This window comes from Leptosomus discolor, chromosome 13, assembly GCF_034619465.1.
Source record: "Leptosomus discolor isolate bLepDis1 chromosome 13, bLepDis1.hap2, whole genome shotgun sequence".
Taxonomy (NCBI): Eukaryota; Metazoa; Chordata; class Aves; order Leptosomiformes; family Leptosomidae; genus Leptosomus; species Leptosomus discolor.
In genome coordinates, this window is record NC_141403.1 from 4,342,428 (window position 1) to 4,354,578 (window position 12,151).

The 12,151-nt window shown below is 41.0% G+C and overlaps 1 protein-coding gene across 3 annotated transcripts in view; it reads left to right on the top strand.

Moving 5' to 3' along the window:
* The window catches only part of MAPRE2 (microtubule associated protein RP/EB family member 2), an 88,860-nt gene that overhangs the window by 51,373 nt on the left and 25,336 nt on the right, over positions 1-12,151 (top strand). For 2 of the 3 annotated variants that reach the window (XM_086472762.1, XM_086472759.1), the window contains one exon: positions 1,030-1,157. The exons of the other annotated variant lie outside the window; for it this stretch is intronic. In XM_086472762.1, the coding sequence (XP_086328888.1) occupies positions 1,037-1,157 (121 nt within the window). In that variant the 5' untranslated portion in view covers positions 1,030-1,036. The remainder of the gene's footprint in view (positions 1-1,029; positions 1,158-12,151) is intronic. 3 annotated transcript variants of the gene reach the window in all.

The following is a 12,151-nucleotide window of genomic DNA, read 5'->3' on the forward strand; positions in this document are numbered from 1 at the left end:
AGAATCTACTGTAAATTTTCTACTGGCAGGAAAGGACCTTAGCTGACTAGAAAAGTCTATTTAAGATGATGTGGCTATGAAAATTTTCAGCACAGAGTGCCATTTTCCGAGGTCTTGGTGAAATGTTATCTGAACACAGTTTGAAACTGTTTGGCTATGATCATGATGACTGGCATGACCAGTAAGTGAAGGTCTGACTTGATAAGAGATTCGGAGGATTAATTTGTTTAATCTAGACTACCTGGGCATTGGGAGATCTCTGAGTGCTGTCCCTAATGTGTTATGAAATCAGTTCTGGGTAAGAAAAAGCCATTAGAGCTGGAGAATAATGTTGGCAGAAGAACAAATGGGTTTAAGCTGAGAGGAAATGTTCCTAATGATGTAGAGGAATTGGACTCCGCAGCAGCTTTCCGACCAGGCAGTTAGGGGTGCAAGTCTCGGTTACTTTCAGGATAGAGGTTGGGAAATTGATAAGAAAGATAATCTGCTATTCACTCTGTGACTGTTAGGAACTGAATTAATGATCCGAAAGGCCTCTGTTCCAGTAAGAAATCAGTATTTGAGTGAGCAGAACAGCTAAATCTTCTAGAAGTTATCTGAAAATTAAATACTGGTTTAGGCAGTGTGATCATCCTGCAGTGGCAAAAAACTGATGGATAGATGTCAGATCACTATATTCGTGCAGCACTAGGTGACGAAATCCCAGGTCCCTGATCCTGTCTTTAGGCTATGCCTGGTTTGGGTTTTTTTCCCTACCTGATTAGCATTAAGCAGAATACTGTAGATTTGTCTGTTCTTTAAGTTCACAATGACAGCCAGAGAAATATGTTTATAGATTCCAAGAGGTCACTGAAGAGGTTATGTGTCATTGAAGAATAAAAATTAAGCTTCGTTTCTCAATAAATAGAGAAAAGGTTGTGCAGTGATGCAGCTTTTTATTCTTTTTTTGAACAAGAGGTGTAAATTTATTGTATTCAGAAAACAACTATTAAAATGTCAAAATTTTTTTTGTCTTTTTTTTTTTCCTAGTTGGGGAATGGCGGTCAACGTGTACTCTACCTCTATAACCCAAGAGACTATGAGCAGACATGACATCATTGCATGGGTTAATGATATATTAGCTTTAAACTACACAAAAGTCGAACAACTCTGTTCAGGTAAGAAAGCGCGCTATGCTCTACAAATGTTTATTTTAAAACCACTTTAAAAGTCTGATTTGTTGAAAATAGATAACTTTTTTAACTTTGACATAAAACAGTTACTCTGAGAAAAGAGACTAATGTATGTGCAAAGGAAGCGTTTTTGTGTTCATATTAATCATGAAAAGATAAGGTGCCTCGAGAAGGCAAAACGAATGCAGAGGTGAATGGGACGAATGTAGCCAAAGATAGGTAGAAGTAAAAAAGGGTGGCGACGCAAGAAAAGAATGCAGTGATAAGCTTTTGTGTTTTAAAGTGAACATAGCTGAAAAAGAGACAAATAGAGAACTGACACCCTGGGTGAACAAAATTCTCCAGCACCTTTTCCTTCCTGGTGAGGGTCCTCAAATCCCTGCTGATGTTTGCAGGAAAAGAGCACTAGTGTGACTGTGAAGAAAAACATGGATTTGAGGAAATGAGCCTTTAGCTGCTGTTAGGGCTTCAGAAGTTTGTCCAGAAAATCTGCCTGTTTCTCTTTGAATGTAACTGAACTCTTGTTCTAAGTAAATTTGGTAATGAGCCCTGAAAAAAAAGGGTAATGGTTTGAATACTTTGGGCAGTATGGTTAATCAGAGTGGCAACTACAAGATCCGTGTTAAACAACAGGGTCTGTAACTAGATGGTGACTAGAAATGACACAGACGAAGGCTGATGTTTCACTGAGAATACAGATGCCCCTGGGGAGTGATTCTTTCTGATTTCCTACTGTGATTTTTAATTTTGAAGATGTTTGTGTTGGAGGAGCTCTAACTTAGATTGCTACTTCCAGAAAACTGACATGCTGGGAAAATCTTTCTTGTGAAGACAATGCTCTAAGTACATAGAACTGAAACCACATGACCACATTTCAGCTATTTACTGGTCCAGCTGAAAGGCATAAATGGGGTCTTATATTCATGTATTTGAATTTACCGACCATGCTGGGTAAATCTTCTGGCTCTGAGATGTTCCCTGAAAGGTACAGAAAATCCTTTGAGGAGGATAGCCTCTTCAAAATTTAAAAAACAAATCTCAGCTGCAGAAGCAGGCTTGCAGGCTTGCACAATGACTATAAAATTGAGGTTGAAAAAGTGCCGGTTAAAGTGCATGTAAATAACTGATATAAACTAAATAACTAAAGACATAGAACGTGGGAAATAACCTTTTTCAAGAGTTATTAAACTTGGAACTGAAGTGTTATATTTAGCTGTTGTTATATTTACATGCCCTGAAGTTAGCCTAAGTATTTTCTTTTGGTGAATTATACATAAAGGAAATATTCGCGTGGGGAATGCACGTGTGTGTAAATATGGGTGTAGCTATATATATACATAGATATATATAGATAGACACATGCACGCACTCTTATAAGGAGATAGAAAGGTACAAGAAAATGGACATTTTCATCCCAAAATACCCAGTGTTTGCCATTGTTTGAAACAGGAAGCGTACCAGACAAGTTATTGACTTGTTCCTGCATAGCTATTTATATGCTCGTAAATAGTTGAAAGGAAGCTTTTGAAGTGAATTCTCCATCAAGTTAAATGTGTGTGGGCTTACAAGAAAAAAAAAAAGAGGACACACCCCCACCTCCCCCAGCCCTTTCCCAAAGTAGGGGAGAGAGGTGGTCTAGGAAATTTTTGATTATGCAGAATATGATGAGTTAAAGATACTTAAGAAGATCAGATGGAGGGACTTCAGCTGGGTGGGGCAGGCAGGAGAAGAGCATGGAAGTTGTCACAAACCACTGCCCCGTTTCATTATGCAGCATCTTATACAATCTTCTGTGACCTCCAGTGAGGATTTTGGGACGCATCACAAGGGAAAATCTGAAAAAAGGTTGTCTGATTTAGAGCTCTTACTCCATCCTGTATAAAATTAAATCTTTTCTTCCTTTAGAACTTCCTAGGTTGTATTAATTGCTGTTGTTACCTGATGTTTTACATTCATATCTTAACGGGTCAAAGCTGTAAACTTGAATTTCCCAATTTGTTTGATAGTTGAGCTTGATACTTGCACGTTCTTTCTTTTACATTATCGTTCGTTACGATCCCAGAAGGAGCTTTAAGAGTTCCTTATCTGAAGAAGCATCCTAGCGCAGTCCTTCCTGTGGTCTGGAGGACTTTACTGTATGAACTGATGAATCTAAACTCTGCTAGATTATTGCAGACACGAGAGCACAGCAGTCTTACGGGCTAGGTCCTTCCATTTGAGACTGCATAGTTGGTTTCTCGCATGCAAGACATGCCCTGGGGTGGAAGACAGTTGGACAGGAAGCTTTGGGGATCTTACCGTGTTTAATCTAGTTTACTGTGTAAACTCTCAGTAGTTTATTTAATGTACCTATAGTTTATTTAGTGTACTACTTCTAGTGTAGTTTACAGGATGGAAACTAGGGGAACAGTGGCACAAACGACCAGCCAGCTAAGGGGCAGAGCACCAGCCCGCATGGTATGGACCGTAGTTTGAGAACGGCCGATCTAACTCACTCATTCTGGCGTTTCTTCGGCAGATGTTCCTTGAAGCATTGGCAGCTCTCATGCAGCTTAATGTTAGTTTCCATAAAATATGAGCTTTTCTCCAGGACTTCAAAGAGAAGGAGTATGTGAGGAAACTCTTTACAACTATGAAGCATTTCGCAGCATTAACAGGGAGCTACAGAGCTGCTGTAACTGAATTTTTATAATCGACTGTAAAATTGTAGGGACAGTTTCTCCTTTTTAGAGAAAAGCATTAAGATTTGTCATGCTGTTGTACGACTGTTCAGCTCCTGTTCATTTTTGTTAATAAGGAGCAATTGAAAGGGCAGAAAAAACTAAATGCAAGGCCTAAAAAAGTGAGGGAGGGATGCTAAGTCTGAACGAAAAGCTCGAAGGCGTTACTTTTAGGAAGCACAAGGTGCCTAGATGTGGCATACGCTTCTGTTCAGCACCTGGCTGTGAGACATGACGGGTGCCCACGTTTTGCAACCAACCTAGCAATAATTTTGGACATTCTAAGCTTAAGCAAGAAGGGACAATGTGACATTCTGACTTCACTGAAGGCTTTGTTTGGAGCATACCTAAAACTTAACGTGATAGTTCATAATAAAGACAGAAAAAGCAATCAGACCTTGTTTTTCTCATTGCTGTGATAGTAGCTTTGATAATACAGATGCTGTAGCAATACCAGCCTGTTCCCCAGTCGCTAGTTACAGGAACAGAGCTACTAGGGATGAGGAGCAGCAAAGGAAGAGGCTGGCTTAGTCATAAAGTATTTGTATTCTTTGGGAGTCTTAGATGTGTTTTTGTCTCTGCTAAGTAGGCCGAGCAAAGTGCAGTGTCCCCTGAGCTTTCTGAATGCCTGCTGTAGTAGTGATGTGCCAAAAAGGCCAGGTTCTGGATGGATGCAGCCCTGGAGAGTCTAAATTTAGTCTGTAGCTCCTCTGGTAATTTAGTTTTGACAACTCAAGAGAGAAAACCTCTCTGAGCATCTCAAAGCAATACAATTCCCTTCGCTTGAGGTCAGTGTCATTTTGTCAGTTTTTGGTCTCCAGGTTTGACTTTCTGCAAAGCTGTTAACCTGGATATGAAATTTGTAATCCGGTGTTTTAATTGAAGGCGTAGTGCATTGCCTTTAGATGGGCATTAGACTTCAGAGTATTTCATCTGATACATGAATGAAAAATCGCAGAGAACAACTGAGTGGATTTAATGTGGTAGGATCCCATGTGCAACACCCATAGGCTTGGGGAATGGGAGTTCCAAATGAGTTATGACACTAGCTGTTTCTTAGGAGTCATGCTATTTTTGTAATGAATACACAGTGGCTTCTCAAAAAGAATTCTTACTAAACAGCTTATAACTGCATTTTCTTTACTAAGGCTGTTTTTCATCTATAGGGAATACCAAGTGAACGTGTTACAGGGCTTTTCATGAGTGTTTGGCAGCTACGTGAGAGTACATTCAAAATAAGAGTCAGGCAGGAGACTATGGAGGGCTTGCATATGAATGAAAAAGAAACAACACAAAGTGTACAAGCTATATAAATGATGAGCAAGGAAGCGAGAAACAGTGAATGTTTATAGAAAGGAAAATGCAGCCTGAAGTAAGGTATAATTTCTGGCTTAGCTATACTTGGGTGATCCTTTGAGGTTAAGGAGATACAGAATCTTCCCCCCGCCCCGCATTTGAAAATTCTCAGTAGAATTATAAACTTGCAAATTGTCTGGCCTCCAGTGCGTACAGACCTTCTGTCTTTCAGGATTTGTATGCAAGGATCAAGGCTTAAATGCGGGGGGTTGTTTTGGTTGGGTTTTTTTTTTTTCCCCACTTGCTTTTAATAAAAGACCATATTATAAAGAGAGCATGCGGTTTGGCATTTTCAAATTGTAGACCGTGATGCTTTCTCTGCAGATGCCCTGGGTGTTGCCACAGGGTGTTTTTCACATGGTGACTGCTGTAGCTAGTACCATGTCTCAGCTGGCGGTCCTCCTGTGAAAATATGTCGTCCCTTTACACAGACATTTTGTTGGTCCTCCACTGTCCCGATCCTGGAGGAAGGCAGGCAGTGGGATGGTAGGGCAGATGTCGTTCTTTGTTTGACTTTATGTTGCCCCTCCGGCTCGAGATTTGGGGGCGAGCTCCATCACATCCTCTGCGGGCTGTCATCCCTTGTGGCTGGTGCCTGGCGGGGAGGAGGGTCGTTCCTGGCTTGCGGAGGATGTCCAAGGTGTTCTGCTCCCAGGGACGCTGCGCCGTGGGGCTGGCCAGCAGCCCCGAGGCCTGGCAGCGTTTGTTGGCGAGGTGGCCATCGTGCCCCCAGCCTCGGGCCCGCGGGTGGCAGCCGGGAGCGGCGTGCAGGCAGGCTGCCACCCAAGCAGCGCGCCTTGAGAGCGGGAGCTTCCCTCCTCTACACAGCGAAGATCTTTCTGAGCAGGGCTGAGGTGACTGGAGAAGAAGGGTAGTGGCCAGACAGAGAGATGGTGAGAAGGGCTTTTCCTTCTGCGTGTCACTTCTGTATATACGCATGCAAACGGCGTGTATTCTGTGGCTTATATCCATAGGATTTGGTTTTTCGTGTCTCAGAAGGTGTATTTTGCTCAGTGTGTGCATTAACCCGTAACTCCCTACATGTGTATTACTAAAATCTGCATTATAGGACCCTGTTGGAGCAGTTGGTGCCAGCATGATTTCTGTACAACCCGCTACGCTAGGGCTTGTGAAGCTGAAGCATGTTTCAGTATCGGTGGTTTTGGTTTTATTCCAGTGTGCAGCCTTGCAAAGGCAGGGTCTCTGCAGCAACTAGGAAACATGATTAAAACATGGCTTGATCCCATTTGCACTCTGTAACCAAGCCATGTTTCAAGGAACTGGCATGCTGTCCTGAGGTCATGCAACACAGAGGATGCTTAGTGTCAATGACTCTTTAATGTCTTCCATATGATGTTTAGGATTAGAGGGCTACAATGGATGTTAATGATTGGATTTAAGATCATTTCCAAACTTTCTGAGGAAGCTTGCAAAGCAGTATCATGAGATTTGCAGCCAATAATATTTTTTTTAAATGTCATTCATTAAGAATTCAGGAGGAACAGAACTTAAACAAGGTTTTTACTTTTTAAAATTATTATTTAATTACTCATAGCCCTCGCTTGCAGTCAGTTGCTTGATCTTCCCCCTTTTGAAAGAGCTTGTTAGATTTTGCATGATACTTTTTTTTTTTTTTTCTTGGCTTGATGAGTTACGCAGCTTTTTTAAGTTAAATGGAAACTGTGTTTTCAGAAATTGTTCTGATCTTCCTGTTTAAAAATTAATGAATTCCAAAATAAATTATTGCTAAAAATTAAGTATTAAAAACTCTGCTGTGTATAATTTATAAGCAGCTTAAAGATTTACATATTTAGGAAAAAGAGAATACGAGTTAACACAGGGGAAACCTCCCTCCCACATTCATTATTTAAAATGATCAGTGGATATTCTGGATTATGTCATCCAAATGCCCCACTGGTGTGGAACAGGACTTTCTGAAGCAGTTGTCAGTTAGACACGTGTATCTGAATGGCCGTTGGTAGGAGGTACGTAGTTCTGTAGGCTGTTTTCTGTGGTGGCTGCGTTGCTTTCAGAAGTTCCCATCTCTATGCAAGCCCTCGCTCTGCCCTCATTGAGGCAGCTGTGCTCATGCAACTGTGTGCAGGAGTGCAGGGCTGCACTCTAATCTGCTCCAATTTTATTTTATTTAAGTGTCCTATCAAGGCTATGGCTGGGATGCTCAGGCCAGGATGGTTTCGTTGATGCCCAGCCCCATCAACACTTGCTTCTCTACAACGGAGCGGGTGGTAAATGGGTGTGGGCTTGAACTTTCACCAGGAAATGGGCTGAAACCTCTTACATTGGGTTTGTTTGGGGGTTTTAATTGAAGAAATAGAATTATGTTGGCCTATATCCTAGGTCACATAGGTGCTGCTGGAAATGGAAATACGACTTTGAAGGCCAGTGGTGTGCTTAACATGAATAGTGCTATTACTTAAACATGTGGCTGTATGTAACACAACTTCATGCTCACAGACATGCCTAGGTTTTTTTTAAAAAAACCCTTGAGTGGCATAACAGAACATCTGTATTTGAAACCTAAATGAAAATCTATACTCTGCTATCCAAGTCAGAAACCTACTGCTGTGTACCTACTTTAACGTCGCTCCCAAGGAAGCAATTCTGGGAAGCCTGAGATCAAAGGCAAGCCCCAAGTGCTGCTGTACTGTAAACAACAATGCCTGGCATTTGTGGGTTTTATCCTCCTTTCTTATCAAAACTATCAGGTCACGCATGCTCCTTGCAAGTTACTACTTTTTGTTGTTGTTGTCGTCCCAGCAACAGGAATACCGGGTGTGTGCGTTTCCCATCGGGGTCCGCAGCCTTGCTCTAGTGAACTGAAGGGCTGATGACTGATACATGCCCAAATCATCCTGTGTTTTCCAAATGGCTGGTCAGGTTGTTGCAGCTTTGTAGGGAATGAGTTACTTGAAGGAATTTGTATCTAATGTGACTGGATATATGTTTTTTAGATTGTCTGAAAAATATTTCCTTAAAGCAAATAAACAAAAAATTCTAATTACAGGGAAAAGCATGGTCAGCCTTTTTCCCCAATGGGATTTTTCAAAACTGAGCATGTGAAAATCAAACTGAGGCCTGGTTAAAAGGTTTAAAGTTGAATTGCATGCCATTTTAGAACAAAATTCTTACTAAGCATTTATAGCAAATTTCTGGTGTAGCTCTTAAGCTCGTTTTGCTGTGGTTTGGACATCAGAATTAAAATAAAACAGCCCCCCACACAGACAGGCCCTGTCTTTTCATCGGCCCTTTGTGTTCCCATGCTGGCTGATGTGGTTTTATGTGACTTTCTGGGATCTTGCTCCCACACACTGCAGGGATGCAGGGATGAGCGGGGAGGGACAGAGTTTTCTGACATTTGATGTGAAGGATTGACCTGACTTCTGTAGGAGACAAATACTAACTTGGCAATACCTGAGCTTATATTCTAGTATTTCTACTAAATGCTAAGTACTAGTTATAGTATATTTAAAGAAGTTAGCTTGCAAATAATATTTTCCTTTTCCTTTATAAATATATTAACATAAATGCTCAAAAACTAAGGATCTAATCTTGCTCTCCAGCTGAAATGTAGGAGGTTTACTGAGCAGTAAAAACTTGCACCAAACAGGATTCTCTTGTCTTTGTTGTTGTCTCTTTTAATTTCCTTGTACTTTAAGTAGTCAGAAGCAGAAGTATTTTTGATTATCAAGAAAATACTTGTTTGCATTGGTGGGTTCATCAGCATCCAGATGGAAGAGGAGAAAGGAGAAAAACTGGAAATCTCTAATGATGCAAAGTGCATATGCTTCAGAGCAAACTAAGTCAGTACAGACGGTCTGGGAAGGAAACGTAGAAGCAGGGAAAGAAAAGTACAGGGTAAAAGCATGAGTTCAGCATTGTTTACTGCAAGGAGGACTAGTGAAAGATTATCTACAACCCTGAAAATGCTGTAAAAATATTCTGACTTTATAGATTTGGTAGAAATGTTCAGCTTTACCACTGCATTTAGCAAAACCCTTCAACTGTAATAGCTTTAAACAACCAGCTTTTCAATTCTCAGTTTGTTCTTTTGTATCTTAATGCTGCCCCAGCATCCCTTCCCCTCCTCTGGCAGCTGCCTGCTCTGCCCTGAGACCGGGGTGGGAAGCCCAGCAAATACTTGCAAACTCCATGATGCTGCTGGGCTCTTTCTGCTCACTGATAGGGCCAAAAGTAGCAGCTGCTGGTGGTGGTTGCAGGTCGGTTTTGGAGTCTGGTCTGTGAATATCTTCTGTAACTAATGGCTGCATCAATATTCTAGATCAAAACACAAAAGGACTTTTAGCCAGTGAACCTAAATTGCTTGTTAGCTAATACAGGACAAGAGGTTTTTAACATTGATCCCTCTTCTGCAGTGCTACTAGCTGTAGTTTCCATCTTTCATTTGAGTAGATTTCGAGTTGTGTGTGTGTATGTGCATGTTTATGCATATAAAAGTTTTTTGGTTATAGAGACAGATTTATTTTGAGAGCCACTGTGGACAGGTAGTAAGTTTTCAACTCCACTGTATAGATTTGTTAAGGATTTGGTTGGGTGGTTTGGGTTTTTTTTTTAGTATTCAGGTTTTTTTGGTTGGTTTCTTTTGGGTTTTGGTTTGTTGGTTGTTTTGTTTTTTTTTTTCAGAAAATGTAAGGAAGTTTTAAATCTTGAATAAAATGTAGTGGCATAAAAAGCCACTTGTTCATGTAAATTATGCACAAGATATGTCACAAGCCGTGGTGTCATTATCTCTACTGCCATTTTCTTCATATTCTGTTAAAAGTTTCCTGGCCCATGCAGCTGCTTTGAAGCATTAATTGTATAGTAAATTGAAGTGCTGTCCGGTATGCAGAGGACCACGTGTGGCTGTAAGGTAAAGGCATCCCAATCCTGTGTCACTTAGTGGGGCTGCTTTTTCTGCTGCCTCCAGGAAATCTCAGCCACGGGCGCTGTAGAAGTAGCATCCCCATGCTGCTGCGCTGGCATTTAGCATTCAAATGCAATGTGACAGCTACAAGCTTCAGGGGGGTAAAATTTTAAATTATAAATAAATACCTATATAATATTAAATATGTACATAACCTCCATGTCCAAAATCAGGTAATCCCAGTTGACTGTAATGATATTTTTACTTTCTCCTGTTGCTGTGGTGGGCAGGTCTCTGCCTTTTTGGAGTCGGGAAGAGTTTCCTCTCTTTGTAGTTTACGGAGTTTAGTTCAGCCCGTGTTTGTATGTGGCCTCTGTGCTTCAGGAAGGAGGGTTTTAATGAATTGTGTTTGCCAATGTAATAAAATCCTCCTGTGGGGGAAACGGCCTGGCAGCCAGCTTCGGCGCTGCATCAGAGACCAGGTTCGTGCTGTCATGTGGATGTAGTCCAGTGTTTTCTGCCCTCGAGCGTTGTGCAGACCCAGGACCACCTCCTGGCTGGCAAAGGCACAGAAACAACTGCCAGCATGATGGGAAGAAAACACAAGGAAATACCGTCACTAGAGTCTTAAACCTAGTAAGACTCTATCTGAAGGCATGCAGAAGGAATTTGCATTACCAGCAGAAGGAGAAAATCTCATGTGAACACTTTGGGTTTCTAGTTTTCTAAAAGGATCTAGATGAAAGGTTGCACAGTGCATTTTCAAGGCCTCCAGGCAATTACTTAGATATCAGAGTAAAGCTTATAATTGGGGTATGGGGAGGATGAAAGGACAGTTAGGAACAAATTCAATTTATAACACGAAATGATTGCATAATAATCCTTTTGCATGGAATTAAATAGTAATAAATATAGTCAAGCCATGCATTATCTGTATATCCATGCTTTTAATTGTAATGTCATTTTTCTACTGCCACATATTTACCAATTCTTTTGCTAAGGTTGACTTTTGAATAACTGATTGTGTTTATACAGCTTCCTATAAGAAGATGCGAATTTGTCATCTGATGTTTGTAAGTTGCCAGAAGGCTCCTTTTCCTTTAGGGAATATTTTACTTTGATTCCTACTCATATCAAAACCATTGCAAACAACTAAGCACAAGGTGTCCTTGGAAAATCAGAATTTTTTTTTTTAACCATTTTCACTCACAAAGCTAGGCAACGTGAAGAGAATTTTTTAAAAAATGGCAGTCGTTTTCAGCACTAAAGCTTGATCTTGGTAAGCCCCTTAGCAAAACTCCTGTCAGTATTTTGGGAAACTCTTTTGGACTCCATTCTTAAACTTTTCTCTCCATCCTTAAACTTTTCTTTTTGGGAAGTTAGGAGCTCTGCAACCCTTCATATGATGGTTGAGTGGATACAGAGAATGAGAACTAGTGCATGAAGTTGGTCCTTTCAAAACACACTCACACCCAGGGAGAGAAATGTCTTAAAGTTTAAGTTATTGTTCCCTCTCCTGTAAAACTGGGCAAGCCAGGTGTCTGCTTTGTTAATTTGGTTTCTGTGAGCACTCAGCAGAACTATTGTTTGATCAAAATCCTTGTTGTTGATACTGGGCTGAACTGTTAGGTGAGATTTGGACACTTGTTTGTCAAAACTGATCCGCACTAGATGCACAAAAGTTCTTTTTGTGGAAGTGAAATTGAACTTGTCAGGAGTAATCGGGCGATCACTTCCCTGCCCTGTATGCTCAGGCGCAGGGGCTGCACGCTCTACAGCCCTCTGCTCCAGAAATGGACTTCGCTAAATCTTTGCTGAGTGTAAAGCATTTTGTAGAAAACTGTCTTCTGAAGTAGAACTGAAATTGGTTTTCCTCTGATTTCCTCAAATGTTTTCATCCTTAATTACCAAACACTTGAGTGTGTCAACAGCAAAGACTTACTTTGCAAGTGACAGTGATTTGATGATGTTGTAGGAGGAAGCTCCCTGCGTGCAAGGAAGGGCTCTCTATTAGCTGT